This window comes from Panthera leo, chromosome A2 (assembly GCF_018350215.1).
Source record: "Panthera leo isolate Ple1 chromosome A2, P.leo_Ple1_pat1.1, whole genome shotgun sequence".
Taxonomy (NCBI): domain Eukaryota; kingdom Metazoa; phylum Chordata; class Mammalia; order Carnivora; family Felidae; genus Panthera; species Panthera leo.
In genome coordinates, this window is record NC_056680.1 from 26,429,343 (window position 1) to 26,454,876 (window position 25,534).

Below are 25,534 nucleotides of genomic sequence, written 5' to 3' on the forward strand. Positions count from 1 at the left end.
AGGCCTGGGGCACACTGCTAACAATGGTTCCCTGATGTGGTAAATGCTAACACCGAGCCTGAAGATAATGGGAACCCACAGAAGGAAGCAAATAATTCTGTGCAGGGTGGTTGAGGGTCAAAGAGGGTTTCATGAAGCAGTAATGTTTGAGTTGGGCCTTGGAAAACAAGGGGTGCTCCAGGTAGAGGAGAGGGGTGGAGGGTCTCCAGGCAGAGGGAAAAGCATGATGAGCAATGACACGATTGACACGATCTGGACAAGGGCATCGCATGATCTGTGCAAGCTGCACAGTGTAGCCAAAGTATGGGGGAGTTCTTTTTGTCTGCTGGGTAGCGGTTGGTAGTGATGGTGGGATAAGCAAAGAGTTCTGTTTAAGGTGATGGAGAAACAAAGAGATTATCCTGTTAAAGGAGAGACTCCACCCTCACGTCCATAGATGAAATTCTGTTCCTTTTCAGAACTCGGAATTCCTTTCCCCCTCTTTCCACATGGTGAGCGTGCACTCATTCTTCAACTCTGGCTTAACTGTAGTCTTCTCTGTGAAACAGGTAGAATTAATTGTTCCCTCTGATGTGGGTCTCTCTTCTGTATCTATTATAGAACTCTTTATTCTCTTATCACTACTGCCCCGACTTACGGGTAGCTGTTTACTCTCTACCTCCCTCCAACCCAGTGAACATCTCAAGGCTGGGTCAAGCCTTATTTGTATCCCCAGCACAGTTCACAGCATACTGTACCACTCAAAAACAAAAGCCAAAGCAAAAAACAAATATGTGGAATGAATTAATGTGGGACAGATAAGCTAGGTTGAGGTGAGAGTATAAGAGCACTCTAGCTGGTCTTAAGGGCTGCTTCAAGTTAACACACTCCTTACTTGCTGCCTGAAGGCCCCTGATCTGTAACAGAACTAACACACTTTCTTTGAGATTTGCAGACCACTGGTCTTGAGGAGTGAAGGACCAGAACTTTCCCAGACCACAGAGGCCAGCAAGTCTGTCTGAAGTCACCTTGGCTTTCCGATTAGCCCAGCAAATTTTGGCAAAATGTTTTTCTTTTTCAGGTCACACAAAAGATTTTACTGACCTCCCTCTGTGTAGCTGTAGAACTTGCCCTCCTTTGTGGAAAGAACAGTGCTTCTTTGCATCATGAAACAAGAACTGGACCCCCTCACACAACCCCTGAGCCCTGAGAGAATGTCTGTAGCTGGCACCATCGAGTCTGCGTGTGATCAACAGATGTTACTGGCCACCGCACTCACTCTGCTGATTAACTGCCCTAAACTCCTTTAAAAACTCCTGGGCCATGCAGAAACCTTGGAGTTGCCCTTTGGCCAAGGGTCTGCCTGCTGGCCTCCTGAATAAAGCTCAAACTCCTTTCCTTTCCTTTTTTTTTTTTTTTTTTTAAGTAGGCTTTCACGTCCAATGCAGGGCCCAACATGGGCTCAACGTGGGGCTCAAAGACTTGAGCTGAGATCAAGAGTCAAATGCTTAACCAGCTGAGCCACCCAGGTGCCCCTACCCTTTCCAATCCAAACTCATCTCTCGAGTAATGATCTTTCAGGTGATGGGCAGGTGAACTTGGGTTCGGGAACAAGAGTGTAATGGAGATATTCCTGTCTTTTAGTAGCAGAAAGGAAGGTCTCTTACAATGAGGCCTTGAGAAGCTACAGCAGGCTTTAGAGCTAAGTCTGAAGAGACAATCAGGTATGAGGTACAAGGATGTGTGCAGAGTGTGTTCTGGAAGTTATAACTTGTGGAACGAAAGCTGAGGAACAGTGAGAGATGAGCCCAGGGAGTGGGGCAGGTCTCAGATCATGGGGGGTCTTGTATTTTGCCTAAACAAAGAGGCAATGGGAAGCTAGGAAAGGCTTTATGCAGGGAAGAGATAAGATTAGATCTGGGCTTTAGGAAGATCACTAGTGTGAATAATAAAGATAATAATGACAACTAACCTTAATTTACCAAATGCTTATTATGCCTCAGATACAGTGCCAAGTGCTTTACAAGGTCACAGCTTGGATTTGAACCCTGGCAATTTGTTCTCAGAGCAGAGGCTCCTCACCATCAGGCTGTGGTGCCTGGCCTGGAGGCAGAGAGGTAGCCAGGAGACTATGGAAGGAATGTGGATGAAAATAAAGTGCCAAAGCTATGGTGTTAGGTAGTGAGGGGATTTGGAAATGAAGGGGTGGGAGAAATGGAGGTGTCCTCCACATTTCTGGTTTGAGTGCCAGTGTGGATGGTGGCACCACTGAGATACACAAAAAGCAGGAGACCATCATGATCAAGTTATGAGTTTGTTCTTCTTTTTCACCCTCCCTGTACAACTTCTAAAGGGAAAGGCATGAGCTCTCAGACCACAATCGTTCTTGCAAATTGCTCTATTTAAACTCTGTATGAACAACAAGATGCAGTGTTCATTAAGAAATGCAATTTTCCATTTGGTGATAGTTCCAGTATTGAAATAGGCTGAATTTGATGCAATAATAAACATATCTTATGAATACCAAAGGTAGGCTTTTCAATTATTTTCTCTGTCTAAAAAATAGACTGTTTTCAATTTCTCATTTGGTCAAATGGAGGGGTTATTAAGTTCATTACCAACGATGTTATTTTTGGCCACGCACTTTCAGAGCGGAGCAGTTGTTGTGCATGAGGACTTCAGTCCTTGCCAGAACAGGACAGGGATGAGAACACCGTATCCAGGGCAACCAAGAGCTCAGCCTTTTCAGTCCATAAATAATCATTCCTCAGTTTGCCCTTTGTAATGCTGGTCTCCAAGTTACTTCACTACAGAAAGAGCTTGTTTAGGGGGCCACTGCTCTTTTTCTTACTTTCCATTTAAATGACTGCTAAGGATTATTTTATAAGAAAGGCCATATTTCAATTCCATTCTAAATTATATTGGCAAAAGTCTGCAACTTCTTTTTTTTTTTAAGTTTATTTATTTATTTTGAGAGAGAAAGAGAGACAGAGCATGTGTGCATGCAAGTGCACACACAAGTTGGGGAGGGGCAGAGAGAGAGGGAGAGAGAGAATCCCAAGCAGGCTCCATGCTGTCAGCACAGAGCCTGACGAGGGGCTTGATCCCACGAACTGTGAGATCATGACCTGAGCTGAGATTAAGAGTTGGACATTTAACCGACTGAGCCACCTAGGAGCCCCTGCAACTTATTCTTATGTTCTTAGCTCTGGCTCCAAGGATACTCTGAGTAACCAGCACACAGGGATATTTTTCTTTGGTGCGGGGAGGGGGGGTGGGGGGGGAGGGGTAGATACTTTGGCACCAAGGCTGCTGGAGGAGTTATACAGGCCTGATCATTCAGTTTAATGAAAATATAACTAAGGCAAGAGAAGCCTGCCCCCACGTCTTGTTAGAGCCAATCTAAATTCGTCCTCCATGAACACTTGTTAAGTACTCTCCAGAGCAAAAATCTCACCTTCTGCTGGATGTAGCACTTATTTGGCAAATTAAGTCCCACATTGAGAAGTCACTTTATCATGGTGGTTAGAAGTTCAGACTCAGGAGTCCTGCCAAGCTAAGGCTGAATCATTTCACTCAAGAGTGTCAATTTTCCCATCTGGAAATGGGAACTCAACAGCATTTACCACACAGGACAGCAGTAAGGAATGGATTAGATAACACATGTAAGGCCTAGTGCCAGAGCATCTGAGATTTCTAAGACCTACAAAGATGCTGGAGACTTGGGAAAAAAAATTTCTTGGAAGGAAAATTGCAAAATTAATGAATATTTAATTCAATACTTAAAACATATGTTATCCACTGTCAACTACACTTGAACTCAACCTTTATATAATTTTATATAAATATAAATCAGTTACTCAGTTTTATATTCCCTTTCAAAAACTGTATAGTAAAAAAGTTGTATTTATTGTTGGATCACAGTGTATTTTAATGTTTGATCTGATGTTGAATGTGACCTTATATGTAAATATAAGTAAACTACAAGTAAATTTCCTTGGGCCAATGGAGGTCTTAAAATGTCTCTAGGTACTTAAAGAAATGGTAGCTCTAATTACCACTATTATAATAATACTGATTTTATTATTCTGCCTTATGGCGTTTTTAAAGCTGTATAGGACTGTTCTGTCAGTGCTTCTGCTTTGTCCTTCCAATTCAGCCTTAAGATCCTTGAGGACAGTATTGGGGAAAATGGACTGAGTCAAAACACTGGGTTCTTCTCTGGTTCCACCACTCACCAGGTGTGGAAGCTTGGACCCAGGATAGGTTAGTTTCTTCACCTGAAGAATAGGAAGGCCCTGACCTGATCCAGCTTCTTGGTTGGCCTATAGTGAGGATGGTGGGCCATGTTTAAAAGGGCTTTAACTGTATAAACGTACGGGAAAATACAAGCTGCTGAAGCATCTGCAATGCCTACCATGGCTCTTAGACACAGGGAGGAGTAAACATCCTTCTTTTTCATTTACTTAATAAACATTCATTTAACAAATATCGACCCTCTTCTGTGTGCCAGGGCTTGTGCTAGGAGCTGGGGATACAGTGAGATACCCAGAATTGACAGTAAAATTACTCTTTTTTGCTTTCAATGTATGTTTGTATATATCACCATACAATTACCTGAAGGTAAGACAATTTAAGAAAAGACAGACCTAAAATGGGCTCTGAATATTTTTCTTTTTTTTTTTTAATAATTTTTATTTTTAAGTATTCTCTACATCTGACCTGGGGCTTGAACTTACAACCTCGAGATCGAGAATGGCATGTTCTACTGACTGAGTCAGCCAGGCGCTCCTGAATGGGCTCTAAATATTTCTCATGGGGAGTGTTCTCATGCTGGCCCTAGTTTTCCCAGGCAAGGCTGGGCTTTGTTAGAAAGAAACTTGCTTGCCATTAAGGCAATAAACAAAGATGCAAATCCCTAGACTCACAGGTGGCAGGCAGGAGTTCCAGGTGGTTGTGTCATCACTGCTGGTGCTAATGCTGACATTACAGTTGTCCACCTGGGAAGCACTCAGGCCATGGGAAGCCCCCATATCCTCCAGTTCTTCATTCTGTTGCCGCCGCAGGCTGGCCAGCATTTGCAACTCAGATTCACTCATCTGGCTGGGCTGATAGTTCCTCCAGTCATATTCCTGACCAAGAGAGAAGAAAGGGACAGAGCAAAGGGTTACTTGGCTATTCTTAATTTATTCACTACCAACAGATGTTACTCTACAGCCTTAATCCCTTTCAAGGGCTCTCCACTGACTGATGCCCTGACCCTTAAAGTGCCCTTATACAATGCCTACCCCACCTGCCTCACTTTGTTTGCTCCCAGCACATCAGCCACACTGTCTTTCATTAAAGTCCTCAAGAGCATCAAACTCATGTCTGCCTTAGTGCCTATGCACATGCTAGCCTGTGGCCCCACGTACTGGCTAACTCCTAGGTGCCCTTTGGGTCCCAAATTGTGTCATCTTCCAGGGAAGCCTTTTAGGACAAACACAAACTGGGTCAGCCCCTCCACAGTAAGTGCTCTCATGGAATCATAAGGTGCTCATTTTTTTAGCATTTATCACAATTGCAGTTATGCAATCATTTATGGGATTCACAGGTGGTCTACAGGCTCTACAAAGGCAAACACCATTGCCTTACACTCATTGTATTTCTCATGTCTGGTGCTTGACCAGTGTTTGACTACAAAAAAATTCAAAAAGTTTTTTTTAAAAAGAAAAATCACTTTCCAGGTGAAGATCCAGTTTACAAGAATACTGATGAATTTCATCACTGTAAACATTATGACCAAATACATTCAACTTTCAGTAAGATTGAGAATGACTGATGCTAATAAAAGCCATCAAATAAAATATAATCTTAAGATGGGAACAAGTAAGTTCTGAAAGCCATAAAGACCTCATAGCTATAACAAACACACTGAACTGGACTTTACTATATATATACATATATATAATACTATATATATATAATACAGATTACATGCAATCTGTCCGGTATATTTCTCCCCAAGAATACTACTACAAATCTTTAGAGGCTAATGGGAATATTCTTTCAATGTACAGGGAAGAAACTGTCATACGGAATGTTCAAAAACCTTTCTTTCTCTGTGGTCTAAAACCAAGTTTGATGGCAAAGGTTAATTTTAACATCGCTAAAATGTTAGCATCACTTGTGAGTACTGATTTACATCCGGGACTGCCATATAACCTAAAAACAATCTTGGAATTTTCTTGCCCATCTGCAAACACTGCTTGTACTCAAAAAGGTTTCATGATACACTAGAATTTTTTAGATACTCAAACCTCTATACTTACTTTCTCGGAGGACTCTCTGAGACAGCTACTGTCTTCTCTTCTTTTCTGCCTCATAGGGATGTAAAAAATTAAGGAAATATAATTTAAAAAATTCTTGTGTTTCTATGACATTAAAAAGTTTTAAATAAAGTACTGTCATTATCATAACTAGGGGATTATGAAAGCTTGTGATCTAATAATGTGATGTAGACATTTTCTGGAAAGTTGCTAGTGGAAACTCATTTAAATTTTTATAATTTGTGGCTGCAGCAGCCTGGCACCCTGAGAGACCATGCAATCTCTAACAGGAGATTCCATGAGTATTTAATAGGTTTTGAGAGTTCTTGAGACAAAACAGGTATCACAAGAAGAAAAAAATTTATACTCTAATGAGTATCTAATGAGTGTTTTTTCTAATGAAAAATACTAAAACAAAAGAGAAACAGAAATAACTTAAATGTAGAAGAAATAGTTGGGGGAACAATAAACATAAGAAAAGATGCTCAGCATCACTGTCATTAGAGAAATACAAATCAGCACCACAATGAAACACCATTCATACCCATTAGGGCTGTCATTATACACAGTTGGACAGTAACAAGTGTTGGTGAGGATGCAAAGAAATTGGAATCCTCACAAGTTGCCGGTGGGAATGTAAAATGATGCCACCACTTTGGAAAACAGTTAGGTGGTTCCTCAAAATGTTAAACATGGGCCACATGGCCCAGTAATTCACTCCTGGGCACATACGCAAGAGAAATGAAAACAGATGTTCATACAAAAACTTGAACACCAGTGTTCACAGCAGCACTATTCATAATAGCCAAAAAGTGGAAACAACCAAATGTCCATCACCTGATGAGTAGAATTTTGCTTACCCACACAATGGAATGTAATTTACCCATGAAGGGTCATGAAATACTGACATGTGCTACAACATGGATGAAACTTGAAAATATTCTGCTAAGTGAAAGAAACCGCAGACAAAAGGTCACAGATTGTATGATTCCATTTGTATGAGATGTTCAGAACAGGCCTATCTGTAGAGACAGAAAGCAGATGGGCTGTTGCCCAGGGCTGAGAGGGCTGGAATGGGGAGCGACTGCCAATGGGTATGCAGTGTCTTTTGTGGGGGATGCAAATGTTCTGAAATTACATGGTTACAGAATCTCGCGAATATGCTAAAAACTGAACTGTACTCTTTAGGAGGCTGACTTTTATGGTATATGAATTATATCTCAATAAAAACAAGGTAGTTCAGTACTCAGATGTGAAAACTAGACTCACAGCTTGACTGTGGGCTCAACAGTGAACATTGCGACTTGCTGTGCTTTGCTTCAGTTTTTCTGTCAAAAAAAAAGGAAAAAAAAAAAAGGAAAACAAAAACGGAATGAAAGATTCTAATGTGTCACCTAAGCATGTTATGTGGCTTGTCATTGCTAACACATACTTTTACAGTGAGAAAGGAAATTCTGTTTTCGTCTTTCTTGAGAAAGCTTTAATATGTACTCAGTGTGATTAATTCATCCATTCCTTTTATTTATTTAATCCACAAACCTGTACTGCGCCTCAGGTACAACCATAGGTGTTAGGGCAGAAAACCAAGAGACAATGGGCAGTGGTTAAGCCTGACAGATCTGAGTCTGGGCCCTTAGTTCCATTGATTAACAGCTTGATGTGACTGGGCAAATTACCTAACCTCTCCTTTCCTCAGTTTCTTCATCTGTAAAATGGATACCTCATGCATACCTCATATATACCTCATGTATACTTCATGTGATTTTCAGTGGGCTGAATGAAGTAATGTATGTAAAATGCTTAACGTAGTATCTGACAAACAGCTACACTAAGGGCCCCCAAACTTAGGCTTTGTACCTCTATGAAAAAATGTTTGAGTATGTACCTTCTCATATATGATTATTTATAAATTAAACAATGTGTGTGTGTATATACATATATATATATATATATATATATATATATATATATATATATGTAGTTTTTTACAGAGATAGGAGTTTATTGAATATACCACAGGGAGTGGTGGGCAGGACAGCATAGGAGAGACTGCCACATGTATAGCTATATTAAACTAGTATGCATAGTATAAAACATATATAAAACGGTGGAGCTTAACAAAAATGGAAATAGCTCAAAAATTTTCTCCTTCAATGATCCCAATGGATCATTTTTGGTGTACATCTTGGGTGAGTACCTCCTTCTTGAGGACCGCAGAGTTGGCAATCAATACATACGCTTCCTGTTATTACTGTTCTTTCCTCTCCCCCCTCCACCCAGTGGGAGTTCATCTATTCTGTACTATGCCAGGAGCTGGGAGTATAAAGAAAATAAGACACACCTCTGTCCTCATGGAGCTCATAGATGAGAAACGGGAGACATAACAGGCATTATAAATCAGGGTATTATATGTACCGGGATCAATACTACAACAGAGATATGACTAAGATGCTTGAGGAATGCAGTACAGCAATGACTAACTGCCCAGCAGAATTGGAAGACACCTCACAGGGGTCCAAGGTGACACTGGATAGTAATTAAATTTGTTGACAAAGGGAATGAGTGGCCTTCAGAGGGAGTGAGCTCTCTCTACCACCGGAAGTACTAAAGCAGAGGCTGGGGAAATGACACCTGCTGGGAATATTGCAGTAATCTGCAGTGGTGGAAACGGACCAATTGATTCATTCATTCATTTACTCTACAAATACTGAGACCCTATTGTGGGCCAGGAACTGTTGATGCTATGCACTCTGAATTTCCATGATTTTATTTCATACAATAGTAAAATGTGTTCTGACAACACCCTGGAAGAGGCAGCCAAAGATGAGCAGAAAAAGAAGTGACGTTCTCCAGGGTCATGAATAGAGCAACTGGTGGCAGAGACAGGTAATTAACTTAGTCTCCTGATACATTCTTGATTTGTAATCTCTTAAACCATTTCAAAATTATCAGAAAGGCTGAATCATTTATTCATATATATATATATATTTTTTGAAAGAAGTCTTGCAATAAAGTCTTCACATGAAAGGGGACTCAAGCACAAGACACTATCTAACTAAATTATACAACGCTTGAGAGGCAAGTGCCTTATCTAATTCTATCTCTGAAAGGCTCAAGATGTTATGTATAACCCAATTTTGCCTCAAAATATCCTTGGAGGAAAGAAGGGGGACATTGATATATCAGTCAGATTTGTTTCAGGAAGGAGGTAATGGGCTCAAGGCTATATACAATTCTGCTGTGCTCAGATTCCCAGGCAAGTCTTTCCCTCGTGAAGCCATTCAAGCCACTCATTTTCATTGATCTTCCTTCAGACATTTCTAGAAGCCTAACACAGTGAAGCCACAAAGACAAATGAGATGTGGCCCCTTAGAATCTAGTAAGGAAATCAAGAGCTAGAAAAAAATGAACATAAAATAAGGTAGCATACACCTGAATGTAGTATTAATCAGAGTCTTAATCATGATTAAAAGGAAAATTGATAATTCCAGCAAAATAATAAAACACAACAAACAAAAATAACCTTATAACTTGATGCCCTTCACCTAATCTCTCTTCTCAAGCTAGTAAGGCAGAAGAGCTTAATTGATCAAACACGTGCCTCATGTTGTGAGCCTCAGATAAGAGCTCGTTTTACTGAACTGTTCTAAGTTCTAAGGCTAAGTTCACAATGGTGGTGTAGAGCCAAAATGAGACACGGCCCTGGGTTAATAAGATCAGGTGAAGAAACTCATTCCATTCTATATGGATGGGAGAGTAATAAAATTGGGAGAAAATTGGGCCGTTATTCTCATTCTGGAACCGATAAAACCTCCAAGACTCTTTTTCTGAATCAGGTTTGCATTGTAACAGTGCCTGAACCCACAGCATACGGAACATCATGTTGTAAAAAAATCTTAATGAAAGGTCTACCAAACTATTCCTGGCTCTTTGTATTCTTTTAAGCTACACCAAGATACAAAAACTACTACTACAAAGGGACGGTGCCTGTTAGAGCAGAATATAATGTGAAAGGCAATGTGAGGAAAGGAGTTACACCAAACAGTCTGGCATTTCAGAAAAGAGAGAAGTCACTTCTTGTAGGATTGGTCAAGCTTCATGGAGGAGATGGTCTCTAAGCTGGACCTCAAAGGATAAGAAGGGTGATACGGCAGCATATTCTAACCATCAGGCAGGAAAACATACGGCAAACTAGAAGTATCGAGCTTATGTTCATAAAAAGCATTAAATACACTAGAAATACTTAGACATACTGTTTCAGAAATGAAATCGGAAATCGAGTTCCAAAAGAACAAGGATGGAAATGCCTAGAATTTAATCTAAACCTTTTATGACCAAATGGCTTCCACTGCCATACCCAAGTTTATTAAAAGTCTATGATTCTAGGGGCGCCTGGGTGGCTCAGTCGGTTAAGCATCCGACTTCCGCTCAGGTCATGATCTCGTGGTCCATGAGTTCGAGCCCCGCATTGGGCTCTGTGCTGACAGCTCAGAGCCTGGAGCCTGTTTCAAATTCTGTGTCTCCCTCTCTCTCTGACCCTCCCCCGTTCATGCTGTCTGTCCCTGTCTCAAAAATAAATAAACGTTAAAAAAATTAAAAAAAAGTCTATGATTCTATCAAAGGACGTATTCTTATTGGATTATATGATATCTCTATTATTTAGTCATTATTATTATTTTTAAAGTTTATTTATTTTTGACAGGGAGAGAGAGAGAGAGAGAGAGAGAGAGAGCTAGGGAGGGGCAGAGAGAGAGGGAGACACAGAATCCGAAGCAGGCTCCAAGCTCCGAGCTGTCAGCACAGAGCCTGACGCGGGGCTTGAACTCACGAGCCATGAGATCATGACCTGGGCTGAAGTCGGACGCTTAACCAACTGAGCCACCCAGGTGCCCCATCTATTTTTTATTTTTAAGGAACTGTCATACCATTTTCTTACTAAAGAAAACAAAAACACTAATTTGAAATTTTTTAATGTTTATTTATCAAAAATACTAATTGGAAAAGATATATGCACCCCTACGTTTACTGTAGCATTATTTACAATAGTCAAATTATGGAAGCAGCCCAAGTGTCCACTGAAAGACAAATGGATAAAGAAGATGTGATACACACACATACACACACACATAGACATACACACAGGAATATTAGCCATAAAAAAGAATGAAATCTTGCAACAACATGGATGGACCTAGAGAGCATTATGCTAAGTGAAATAAGTCAGACAGAGAAAGACAAATACCATTTGATTTCACTCATGTGGAATCTAAAAGAGAAAACAAAGGAACAAACGAGCAAATAGGGAGAAGAAACTGATGGTTACCAGAGGGGAGGTGAGTGGGGGATGGGTGAAATAGGTGATGGGGGTTAAGAGGTATTGACTTCCAGTCATAAAATAAGTAAGTCATGGAGATGAAAGGTACAACCTAGGGAATACGGTCAATAATATTATAATAACGTTTTATGGTGACTACGTTTGCCATGGTGAACATTGAATAATGTATAGAACTGTCAAATCTCTATCATACACCTGTAACTAATGCGTTGTATGTCAACCATATGTCAATAATGAATTTAGAAAAAAGAAAGAAAAACGGCATATTCTCAGTAGCTCTAATCAAAAGAATGGATAAATAAGTGGTATGATAGTGGCACAGTAGGACACTATATAACAATGAAATAAGTGATACACTGAATCTCACAAAAGAAATGCTAAGAAACCAGGCACAAGAGGATGGAGACTGGTAAAACCAGTATGGGGTTTGGAGGAAAATCTGAAGGGATAGTGGCAGAAAGGGATAGTGACAAGGAGGGAGGGGCTCCTGGTGTGTTGGCATTGTGCTGTTTCTTGATCTGGATGGTGGTCACGTGGATTTTGTTCAGTTGGTGGAAATTCATCAAAGTAGGTACTTAGGATATATGTACTTCTCCATGACCAAAGCTGGCAAAGAAGTCCAAGATTCAAAAAAGATTTCCTAGGAAGTAATTAGTTGTTAATCACTCGCACTTTATTCTGCACTGTCTTAGCAGGGGCAAAAAAAAAAAAAAAAAAAGAAAAAAGGAAAAAAAAGGTATTTTGTAAATGCTGAAGAGTCAGTATCACTGGTAGGTTCAAATGTGTATTATTAAGAGTTTTGAAGTTATCACTAGAAAGTTTTGGAACCCAACATAATAGCAAGAAAAGTAGTAGAAATCCATTTTCCAAAGCTAATTTTAAAGTTTATTTTTTTCTTTTCTTTCTTTTTTTTTTTTTTAACGTTTATTTATTTTTGGGACAGAGAGAGACAGAGCATGAACGGGGGAGGGGCAGAGAGAGAGGGAGGCACAGAATCGGAAGCAGGCTCCAGGCTCTGAGCCATCAGCCCAGAGCCTGATGCGGGGCTCAAACTCACGAACCGTGAGATCGTAACCTGAGCCGAAGTCAGACGCTCAACCGACTGAGCCACCCAGGCACCCCGCTAATTTTAAAGTTTAATTGGCATTTTATTATGAAGATTAATCTCCTCTCTATTGCTATTGGCAGACAGTGTTTAATGTCTACATTGATGTTTTAAATAATAGCTGATGGTAAATAGTGTTCAGGCATCTGTTCACCAACTAGCACCCCCTGAAGACTGGTTTCAAAGTCCTGAGCATGTATCCCACACAAGAGTTTGCCCTGATTCACTGGGGATGCAGACCCACTAAAGATAAGAATGAAGGGAAGACAGAAGCCTCAGAGATGAGCTGCAAGTGACACATACGTGAGCAAATAGCTCTTTCACAATATATGGTAGCTTTTGGCATATGTCTTCACCATGCAAAGGGGTAAATCAAAATGTAAACAGCAGGCCACGGTGCAACTTGAAAAACTTTGCTAAATCGAAGGGATGACCTATCAACTGAACACAGCAGACATCAGAAGGCGGGCTATTTAAAAGAAACAACTGCTCAGAATCTAGACCGTGTTTTGTCAATGGCATTCATGTTGACCTAGGCTTAACCAGACCCAATGCCACCTCTGCAATGTCTGTCACAAATATTTTGGCTTGTAACCTGGAGACACTTCAAAACCCCTGACTCAATTTGTACTTAATCATCTATGCATACTAACCCCTTAGGAATGTCTCAGGTAGAGAATTCTCAGGTAATTTAAATGCAATAGTGGCAAAAGTCTTTGCAAAGAGGTTGCTTTGTATGTCATAACATATAGCTCTCTTTGGCGGGGCAGGGGTGGGGTGGGTAGAGGGCATGAAAGTATTTTTTTAATTGTTTTTTTAAGTTTATTTATTTATTTTGAGAGAGACAGAAAGCAGGGAAGAGGCAGAGAAAGAGACAGAGAGAGAGAGAATCCCAAGCAGGCTGTGCACTATCAGAGCGGAGCCCAATGTGGGGCTCGAACTCATGAACCGTGAGATCACAACCTGAGTAGCAACTAAGAGTTGGTCGCTCAACTGACTGAGCTGCCCAATCACCCTGCACCAAAGTATTTTTTTAAAATGATGCTTACATCGATGGGCTAAATTTGTATAGAATACACTTTTATTCCACGACTTCCATACAATATACTTCTATCCATTTTGCCTTGGAAGTCAGCCTGCTAATTTTCAGAAAGAATTCTCAGACAATCATAGCTGAACTCTAATAACCTTAAAGGAAGTTGATAAACAATTTCTAATTTTCTAGCACCTATCTACTGAGTTCAAGGTACTTCTTGAGTTTAACAATCAACTATAGACTAGAAGGCAGTTAGTAAAGCTAAATGGAACACGTTTTATTTTTTTATTTTTATTTTTAACGTTTATTTATTTTTGAGACAGAGAGAGACACAGCATGAATGGGGGAGGGGCAGAGAGAGAGGGAAACACAGAATCGGAAGCAGGCTCCAGGCTCTGAGCCATCAGCCCAGAGCCCGACACGGAGCTCGAACTCGCGGACCGCGAGATTGTGACCTGAGCTGAAGTCGGACGCTCAACCGACTGAGCCACCCAGGCGCCCCAGGAACACGTTTTATATTATATTCAAGGATATGCCATCTGTAAGGCAACTGTAGCCTTGTACATGGGCTAAGCACAGTAGTCATTCAATACACGGTAGTTTAAGATATTATTTAAAGAACCAGGAGGAAAACAATTACTGAGCCTGCTTATAGAAACGAAAATAGCAAAGCCAACTGATGTTTCTAGAGTGGGAAGATGATAACTTTAAGTTCAGATGTCAGTTTGGCTATACTGTAGTAATGACAGATACACCAACATCTGTGCATGCTTCTGCATATTAAAATACTGTAAAGCTTAAAGTCCCAATGGAAGTTAAGTTGCCACGTGATCACAGAATTTTTCTAGTGGCCTTTTTCTGGGGGTGGTGGTGCAGTGTAGTGGAAGGTGAGCCAGCTTTTCTGGCCAAAGTTCTAGGGTTTGATACTCTGCTTTGTCACCTACTAGATGTGAACTAGCTAAAACCTCTCTGCTTCCTGTTCTCTCAAATAAGAATAAGCCCTCTTGTGAGGGTGGGAGATGAAGACTGGACAGGAAGTGTGGGGCACCTTGTAGAGGGCTTGGCACACAGCAAATATGTACCCCAAAACCTTAAAGTCGCAAACAAGGTTCTTGAATCAAAGACCTTGATCTCAATGTGTCTAGGAAATACTGTCAGCCTGAGGCTTCTTCCATAAAACCGGGAAATGGCAAGCAATGACTTGCTCCTTTAAAATTAGGAAAACTAAGCCATCAAAGAAGATAGATTTCTTCAATAAACATTTGACTAGTAAGATGCTAACCTTAGCATTAGAATATTAGAGAACAGACAGTAAAAAGTTACAGTGTGTTGGCTAAACAACTAATGTGTTTTCATCGATTCATACTTCTGATAGTCTCTTAATTTTTGCCCAGTCTTTCTATCTACCATTTCTGAAATTCCTGAGAATCTGAAACTGCTCCTCTTCACCGAAGTAACTGGCACATTGTTTGCATACCTAGCTGTTTAGAAATGGAGATATTAAAATGTCCTACTTCTTTTTGCAATCTCATATCATCACCCAAATTTTGGTCCACATTTCCATTTTTAACTATTTAAACACACTTCTACTCTAGACCGTTTTGTCCACAATTAAATTGGACATGAGATGCAAAGAGTTTGTTTACTCAAAAGAACAAACTACTCTGTAGCATCACAAGTATTTGGACTGAAAAAGATACTCAAAAATTAAGACACAGGGCTAGGAGCAAGTTCCACCTGGGAAACCTCGATGCTTAATGCAAATCCTTTTACTAGTGGCACCAATGTTATTTAAGCACCACATTCTGTAGCTTCAGTGATACCCCCTGCAGTGCATTGACAGATAAACTGAGATAATGACTCTTTTTTCAGAGGCAAGGAGAGAGAGTATAGTTTGGACAAAACAGGAAAACACACTCTTCTCCAAAGGCTATTAATTGGTAGGAGTGTCCAATGTAATGAATGAAGTGTTCTCACCATGGCTAACACTATGGTTTATAAAACTGCTGTTAGTCCTGTCCAAGTTAAATTCACTCCATCAACCACGAAGCTGCACATCTATAATTCAGCTCTGGGAACAAGGCAGGCGCACAGAGGGTACTCTCTGGGGAATGACCGGAAAGACATCAGGTTCTGCTTCTAAATATTTTTCTCTCTTTGTTGAACATTGAGAAAACACCAACATGTTACCTGGCAGAAGTGACCCATTAATTCATTCTTATGTTAGCACTTGATTCAACTATTAACAGAGGACAAGAAGCACATATAGCTATCACTTATTGAATAGTACCAATAATTAGTTTTTGGAATTCTACTGAATTTGAAAAAGTTTGTTTTAGAATGCCAGGCACACTGGTTTACATTTCTAACTACTCAGAAATAGGTACAAGAAAGCATATTTGTGGATTTTGGACTAAGTGTTCTACATGTACTATCTCATTTAATACTCATGATGACCCTATGGAATAAGTATTATTATTTTCTCCAAGTAGATAGATGAGATAACTGAGGTTCAAGGAGGTTAAGAAATGTGTCCAAGGCCACATAAGTTAAAAGAAGCAAAGCCAGAATTAAAATCCTGGTCTGTCTGATTTGAGCTGGGTGCTCTGAGGCATAGTGTCTACTGCTCCTGACTCTCAGAAGAATGAAAATGTAGATTGACATTCATAGAATTCTCTTTGGGGAAGGCCCTGAGGGTGGCAAAGATGAAGGCTGTCTATCAGGTGGCCCAGGAAAGCATGAGGCCAGTGGGCACCTGTAGTGGAAGCCTTGGAAGGAGGGAGAGTCACCGGGTGAGCCTGCATAGTTGGGCCAGGATGATGGACATAATTACAACACGCAGAGAAACCTGACCCCAAAACAGGTGTTTTGCAACAATGGAATATTGTTGTAACCGAAGAAAGTCAGAGGTCAGAAAGACATTTATGAATTCTTTAAACAATGGGGTATTGTTGGAAAGACAGCTGCAAATGGCATACTTGAGTGGCAAATTCAAAGAGACAGATGGCTTCCCTTTGAACAAAGAGTATTATTATATACACTAGAAAATGCAGAACTTCATGTAATGGAACAGTGGCTTGAAAGCTCTAAAAATTTACAAAATCATTTTCCTCTAAGTTTATAGAGTACAAATTGCAAAGGACAGTAAACTTCTATTTAAAAAAAAAAATGGGCTCAAGTTCATCAGGGAGGCAGTGAAAGTAATCCCTTTTCATTATCCAAAGGAAATGGCTTGGCAATTCAAAAAAAATTATACCATGGCTTTTAAAAGTGTCCTTCCACAGGGGCGCCTGGGTGGCTCAGTCGGTTGGGCGGCCGGCTTCGGCTCAGGTCATGATCTTGCAGTCCGTGAGTTCGAGCCCCGCGTCGGGCTCTGTGCTGACAGCTCAGAGCCTGGAGCCTGTTTCAGATTCTGTGTCTCCCTCTCTCTCTGCCCCTCCCCTGTTCATGCTCTGTCTCTCTCTGTCTCAAAAATAAATAAAACGTTAAAAAAATTAAAAAAAAAAAAAGTGTCCTTCCACAATTCAGTTTTGATTTTTTAAAAATGAAAATGTGAAAATTAAACTAAAAAATTATATGAGATTCATTTTACTTTTTCCTTATAAAAAGCCATGTTTTTTTTTTCTAAACAGAATACCTGAATTTTTTTTTTAAATTTTTTAACGCTTATTTATTTTTGAGACAGAGAGAGACAGAGCATGAACAGGGGAGGGGCAGAGAGAGAGGGAGACAGAGAATCTGAAACAGGCTTCAGGCTCTGAGCTGTCAGCACACAGCCTGACGCGGGGCTCGAACTCACGGACCGTGAGATCATGACCTGAGCCGAAGTCGGACGCTTAACCGACCAAGCCACCCAGGCACCCCAAGAATACCTGAATTTTTAATTGGTAGCATATTTTGTCTTGTGACAATAACCATTCTTCAATAAGCTCAAACTTTTTCTGGAAACACAAAGCCTGTTATATACGTCTTTTTTGTTTGTTTGTTTAAAGATGCACATAATGACATTTACAGGTTTAAAATGTTTCATTCAAAACTGTTTGAATGCAGTTATACATGTGGAAAAGTTTAATTACCAGCTATCTGCATGGTTGCGATATTACCCAGAGGGCTGTACTTGTTTCTTAATTAAAAATATTTGAACTTAATAATAGGGAACTCTATTTAAATATGAATAAAACATTGCAAGGAAGAAGTTTACCAAGTAGTTAGCAAATCAATTTCAGTAAGCGTTCCTTAAGAATTACTAGTCCTCTGTCGTATCAGGGGATGTACCTCCGTTTGTAAGAACCTTTAATTTTCCCTTGTCATAGAGTCACCTCTCGTTGGCACTTTGGGAGATCAGATTTTCGATGGGGTGTCCACTTAGAATTCTTGATTGCAGTACCTTGATGGCTAAGTGGATGGCTCAGGTCTCCTCGCAGTCTTCCAGAGCCCAGTAAATTACATGACCATCCTCCTGGTCATTCAGGACACAAACCTGAGAATCATCCTTGATTCTGCCTGTTTCCTCCTCCCTTTGCCCCCCCCCCCCCATTATGCCAGGAATCTGCCATTTTCTTCCTCTCCACTCTGATCTATCAGACTAATGCCTCAACTGTTTTCCCTGCTTCTATTCCTGCCTTGTTGCATCCATCTTGACACTGTGAAATGGAAGTTTTTGAATGTACATGTCATCGCCTTGCTTCAAACCCTACAAAGACTTGCCATTGCATTTGGAATAAAGGCCACCTTCCTCACCATGGCCTTCCTGACCTTACATCATTTGAGTCCTATGTACCTCTCTGCCCTCATCCTCTACTACTTTCCCCTTGCCCTTATGTCCCAGCTTTCTGACCTCCACTATTTCTCATAGATGTCCATTTCGGGAGCTTTGCACCTACTGTTCCTGATATCTGAAACATTATTCCTAGGTTCTCTGCATGGCTAGCTTCATCTTAAACTTTAAATCTCAGCTCAACTGTCACCTACTTTGTCAGGTAGTATATAAAGTATCCACCATTCTGGCCAACGCTGTTCTCTATTACATCACCTTGTTTTAGTCTTCCTGCACCTTTATCATAGCGTATGATGACTTTGAGTATTTTGCCTTCATGTCTTCATTGTCTGTGTTTCCCAACAGATACAAGCTCCCTGTCTGTTTTGGTTGGTGTATCTCTGGCACCTGGGGGAACACCTGCCCTGACAGGTGCTCAACAAAAGAGATGATGCTGTCACTTACCCAGAAGTAGAACCAGAACAGCTATAATTCATCACCTAGAAGTCCTTTATGTTAGAAACCCAGCCTAGGTGGTAGAAACCACCATCCATGTCAGCACTCTAAATTTATGGACTACAATGCTAGCCACCAAAGGGAAATTTCATACCTGCATTCATATAAGATTAGATGGACTTCTAGCCCCAGGATAATTGTCAAACTTTCTCTTGCATCAAATACATTTCCTCTGAGTCATACCAGTAGAATCCTCCTAGGTCTGACTGAGCTTATCATATCTCTGTTAGAATTCACTACTAGGAAACACTAGTTGAAGTATTAAATCTTAAATATCTTGAAGGAAAGCTTTTCATTCAAATGAAATCCATTTGTGGGGGCAATTAGGAAAGAAAGAAATAAAAGACATCCAGATTGGAAAGGCAGTAGAACTATTTCTATTTGCAATGACATGATCTTGTATATAGAAAATCCTAAGGAATTCATAAAAACACTATTAGAACTAATTAACATTCAGCAAGGTTGCAAGATATAAAAAAATCAATATAAAAATAAACTGCATTTCTATGAACACTAGCAATGAACAAATAAAAAATAAAATTAAGGAAATAATTCTATTCACAACAGCATCAAAAAATTTACTTAGGAATAAATTTAACAAAAGAAGTGCAGGACCTGTGTGCTGAAAATTATAAAACATTGCTGAAAGAAATTAAAGAAACAAACAGAAAGATATCCATGGATTGGAAGGCTTAATATTGTTAAGATGTTAAGATATTCCCCAAATCGATTTAAAGATTCAATGCAATCCTAGTTGCCTTTTTTTTTTTTCAGAAATTGACAAGTTGATCCTCAAATTCCTATGGAAATGCAAAAAGAATCCAGAAAACAAAGCACAAAGTTGAAGGGGTCACACTTCCTGATTTCAAAGCCTACTATAAAACTAGGAATCAAGACAGTGTGGTACTGCATAGAGATAGACATATAGATAAACAGAATAGAACTAAGAAGTCGGAAATAAACTTTTACATGCACGGTCAACTGATTTTCAAAAAGGGTGACAGACAATTCAATGGGAAAAGACAGTCTTTCAACTGACAGTGCTGGCACAAGTGAATATTCACAGGCAAAAAAATGTAGTTGAACCTCTATTCCCACTATAGACAGAAATCAGCCAGAACTGGATCATAGCACAAAATTTAAGAGTTAAACTATAAAATTCTGGGGCGCCTGAATGGCTCAGTCTGTTAAGCGTCGACTTTAGCTCAGGTCATGATCTTGCAGTTCGGGAGTTCGAGCCCCACTCTGGCCTCTGTACTGACAGCTCAGAGCCTGGAGCCTGCTTTGGATTCTGTGTGTTTCTTTCTCTCTGCCCCTCCTCTGCTCATGCTCTGTCTCTCTCTGTCTCTCAAAAAGAAATAAAACATAAAAGAAAAAAAAATTTTTTAAAGAGTTAAACTATAAAATTCTTAGAAGAAAACATAGCAATAAACTCTGTGATCTCGGATCAGGCAACCATTCTTAGATATGACACAAAAGCATAAGCAACAGAAGAAATAAATAAACTAGACTTCACCAAAATGAAAAAACTTCTATTGCTTCAAAAGATAGCCAAAGAAATGAAAGGACAAGTTACAGAATGGGAGAGTATACTTGCGTATCATGTATCTAAGAAACTGTATCCAAACTCTTAGACCTGGATACTACAAAGACAAATAATCCAATGAAAAAATAGGCCAAAGGTCTGAATAGGTGTTTTTCCAAAGGAGATATACAAATGGGCTGATATGTGTACAAAAAGATGCTCAACAGCTTTAGTCATTAGGGAAAAGCAAACCCAAACCACAAGGAGATGCCACTTTACACACTAGGATGGCTGAAATGAAAAAGGCAGACAATAAGTGTTGACTGAGATGTGGAGAAATCCCCCAACCTCGCTTTGCTGGTGGGAATGTAATACGGTGCAGCTGCTTAGGGAAACAGTTTGGCAGTTTCTCAAAAGTTAAATGTAAAGTTCCATATGACCTGGCAATTCCACTCCTAGGTATACACCCAGGAGGACTGAAAACATATGTCCACACAAAAATGTGCATACGAATGTTCATAGCAGCATCTTTCATTATAGCCAAAGAGTGGAAACAACCAACTATCAACTGATAGATGAATAAGCAAATATGGCACACCCACATAATGGATTATTATTCAGGCATAAAAATAAATGGAAAGCTACAACATAGAAAGAACTTGAGAACATCATGCTAAATCAAAGAAGTCAGACACAAAAGAGCACACTGTGTCTGATTTTCTTTATAGGAAATGTCCAGAACAGGCAAATCCATAGAGACAGGAAATAAATTAATGGTTTCTGGGAGTTTGGGGGAAGCAGGCAATGGGGAATGACTATTAATGGGAACAGAGTTTCTTTTGGGGTGATAATAGTGATCTAGGATTAGTGGTCATGGTTGCATAACTCTGTGAATGCACTAAAAAAGGCTGAATTTTGTATTGTGTGAAGTAAATATTAGTGAATTATTAAAACAAAAGTCACCACCATGGTTTTCTGGGACCTGGGGAAAAAAATCCTTTCGCAGAGTTAGCAACACACAGCACTCTTGAGGAAACTTGTTTTCACAGATTCTTAGCTGCAGCTATTAAGTGGAGAGAACGTCGGGTATTAGCACCTTTCACTATGACCATGAATTTCCTTTTTAAAGGAAGAACATTGGAAGAACACTCCATTCCCATCGTAAATTCACCCTGAAATGGGGCAAGGTGCCTATGCCTTCAATAATTTTACACCCTATTAAATTGAGGTTACCACATTCACAAATGCGAGCCGCAGATTGCAGTGATCATGTGGGTTGTAGAGATCACATTTTATTAACCTGAATTTTGACACGGAGGTCAAACCTCTCTGCACAAATGGTAAGCAGTGCCTTTGTGCCTTGATCCCCTCCACAAAAGATGAAGCTCCTTCCCTCTTTGATTCTCTTGAAGGGAGTACTCTGTCAGTCTCCTTAGCTGTAAAATGGAATAATAAAAAATGGAATGCTGCACAGAGGGCTCCCATGCAGAAGGGACATGTGTCAGGTTTGTGCTTTGTAATTGGCAGTGAGCAGCTGTGAGAAGGGTCTCTTGAGACAACCCAAATGGTGTCTGCATACTGGCTTTTCCTAAAAGCCTCTTAAATTAACAGGATGGGTAAGGAAAGTGCCTTACTCTCTCTCCAACCTTTCATTATTCCCTGGTATTATCTTAGAGCGCTATTTTTCAGGCAGTGGACTTGGCTGAGTGGCCAGCGACTTAAAGTCCTTGGCTGAGTGGCCAGCTACTTAACGTCCATTTGTGCCTCCAGCTCCCAAGGTGCTTTTTGTGCTCTGGTTTTATTTCCACAGAAAGATGGAAAGATAAAAAATCAACAATCTTTTGGCTATATTACGATGACAGATTTTACCTAGTAGAAGGGTGGTGGCAAAAAGATTAGGGGAAAATGGACTGGAAGACTTCTTCAAGACTTGCTTTGGCTCTGGTTTTTGGCAGCCCAGCCAAGTGGAGCACCATTGTAGAATAAATCTGTCACGTTAGTTTATTAGCTGTATTCCACTTGTTAGCACACCAAAGAAAAAAAATTACAGTTAGGTAGAACATTTGTTTTGGAACTATTTTCAAAAAAAAAAATGAGAAACATGCAAAAATAATCCTGACAACTTTTATCCTAAACCACCATACAACAAATCCATTTTCATTATGTTAGGTGATTTACTACTTTCTTGTGTGCATGCATGCACACATGCATACAAATGTGGGAAATAAGAGGAATGCACATTCCGGTTTTATCTGGATCTTTCTTGAGGAGTGGCCACCATTTAGAGAAGAGTCAGCATGTATTTATGTGGCCCAGAGTGGTGGACACAGGCAGCATTTCTGGACTCAGCTTCAAGTTCTAACTCGTCAACTAACTAGCTGCTGTCCTTGAACACAGTGCATAACCATTCTGAACTTCGGTTTCTTCATCTGGAAAACGAGGATGAAGGTCTTCACCTCTCTGGTCATTGTGAGGATTAAATACTTCAGGAAAAAGGGGCTGGCATGGTCAATGCTAAGAAATATTAGCTGTTTCTATTTTGTTAATGATGATGTACGTGTGTGTTCCTTGTGTGAGTGAATAGTCCACCCTAAATTGCTTAGAACATAATTGAGCCAAAGCTTTACAGTATAACACATACAGAATACTTAGGATATGACAAATAGAGTAAACCTTTAATGTTTAAAAAAAGTGAAATGCTGGGGTGCTTGGGTGGCTCGGTGGGTTAAGCATCTGGCTCTTGACTTCAGTTCAGGTCATGATCTTACGGTCCAAGGGTTCAAGCCGCACATCGGGTTCTGCCTGGCTGTGCAGAGCCTGCTTGGGATTTTCTCTGCCTCTCCCCTGCTCGTGTGCTCTATCTCTCTCAAAATAAAGAAATAACCTTAAAAAGATGGAATATAAGTTCATTTGTTCTGCAGAGCTTCATTTGTTCTCTGGTTTCTAAGTGCAGCTCTGGGGGGGGGGGTTGAAGGAAGAAAAGTACTAACATAGGAAGGAAGAAAATCAATCTGATGGACATGAATATAGCCACCAAACTAGCCTAGGGATTTCTTCAATGACACTACCCTATGGTTAACCTTCACTCATGCCATTTATTATTTGGGGGAACTGCTGCAAAGAGACCAGAAAGTGAATAGAATAATGATGTTTTTATGGCTCCTAATGTAGATTGTTATCGAAAATCTGTCAATTTTACTGGCAAGCCTTTGGCTCAAAAAATAAGATCTTCATTTGTAATTTGCAGGCAGTGATAACTAAAATTATGAGAAGTAACTGGGAAATAAAAAAATAACTATGATGATAATTATCTTTCTCATTAAAAACAAGAGGCATTCTATTATCACTGGGATGTGCAATATACTCTTTTAACAGCTGCTGCTACTGAGCTACAACACATCCGAATACGAAGGCAAATACATTACTGATCACCCAAATGATGAAAAATAGGTACTGCTGAAAATGTGTGCAAAATGGAACAGAACAGAAACACAGCAGGATGTGCTGCCGGCCTCTGCAGACCAGAGCGAAACCACTTACAGCTACTTCAGGAATCGGTCTCAGCTTTTCTCCCGAGATTTCCTTTAGGGACGTTTTGTTTATTGAAGTTGGTACTTGATGGGCTGGTAGGTCCTTTGCTTTGATAACAGCATCTGGAGTTTTCTGAGAGGATTCACTTCTTCTGGGGGGAGAACAGCATGGTGTAGGCACCAAACTCGTTTGAAAGTCTTTTCTATCTATCTGCTTCGCCAAGGAATTCTGGCTTTCTGAGGCTCTTGCTTCTGCGTAGACACTTTTTAGAGGTCCTGTATCTGTCCGCCTTGTAGCCGTCCCCCACGTGCTCTCTACTGTTAACTGAGTTAACCCTGAAGGGCTAGTTGTTGGGCCCAAGGAACCCTGGATACTGTAGTTACCCTACGTAGGGGAACAAAGTGAAACTATTTTGAGCCAAAATTTATGGTGAAGAAGCTAGTGAGAACAGTTTTTAATAAGTTCACTTATTCTCTGAACAAAGGCAAAAGTATAGCTATCCTATTTTATTCTGCAACAAAAATATAAGTAACTAAAAACAGCAATGCAATGCAAATAGGTATAAATCGTTTGCTAAGATACCCTGCTAGATGGTATCTGGTCTTGATAAGGCATATAGGAAGTAGTCACCAAAATTATAGGCATTTCAAGAAAGCATGTGAAAGAAGAGGATCCATAGGAAGTTACTTTAGAATTATATACTTTGACTTCCTAATAAGCTAAGTCCATGGGAAGAGAAAGAGCTAGAACTAATTTAGCTTATTTAGGCAGGGAAATGTTACTCTAAAAACAAATTGGCCTATCAAAGTACCTTTTTCTTATACTATTGTAGAGAAGTTTTATTCTTCAAGAGCAACAGGTAATAAACATGTTTTGTGAAATATTTTTCTTACATGAAAATTTCAATTATAGCTATTTTTTTTCCATAAGACATGAGCATCATTAAATACAATTATTTGGAAAGCTAAAAAGAAAAGCAACATGAAATTTACAAGTATGTAGTTCTGGGGTTATCCCTGGGAAAGCAAAAATTAAAAATTTTAAATCTGAGAAAGGACGAACTGCAAACATAAAATCAATGGCTGTGAAAATAAATAATGGAAATGAGAAATTCAGGGCTATTTCATTTGGTAGATTTTTCTGCTATAAAATAAGAAATTTAAAAACAAACTAGTGCAGGGGCACCTGGGTGGTTCAGTCGGTTAAGTGTCCGACTTACGCTCAGGTCATGATCTCACTGTTCATGGGTTCGAGCCTCGAGTCAGGCTCTGTGCTGACAGCTCAGAGCCTGGAGCCTGCTTTGTATTCTGTGTCTACTCTCCCCCCCATCCCTGTTCACGCTCTGTCTCTCTCTCTCAAAAGTGAATAAACTTAAAATAATTTTTTTTAAAAACAAACTAGTGCAATCATTGCTTATACGTGCCATGGTAGATTTTTCCAATT

General features: G+C 39.9%; 1 protein-coding gene across 28 annotated transcripts in view; it reads right to left on the reverse strand.

Moving 5' to 3' along the window:
• Nucleotides 1-25,534, reverse strand: part of CFAP20DC (CFAP20 domain containing) — a 238,260-nt gene that overhangs the window by 53,007 nt on the left and 159,719 nt on the right. For 22 of the 28 annotated variants that reach the window (XR_006199909.1, XR_006199910.1, XR_006199908.1 and 19 more), the window contains 3 exons: nt 24,101-24,475; nt 6,291-6,335; nt 4,908-5,111 (listed from right to left, as the gene is read on the reverse strand). Coding sequence is in view for 24 of the 28 variants with exons in the window: in XM_042929840.1 (XP_042785774.1) it covers nt 4,908-5,111; nt 6,291-6,335; nt 24,101-24,475 (624 nt within the window). In the remaining 4 variants the exon portion in view is untranslated. Of the gene's footprint in view, nt 1-4,907; nt 5,112-6,290; nt 6,340-7,556; nt 7,616-21,860; nt 21,997-24,100; nt 24,476-25,534 lie in introns of those variants that run through there. The other 6 variants (XM_042929841.1, XM_042929833.1, XM_042929853.1 and 3 more) reach the window with 5 other exon arrangements.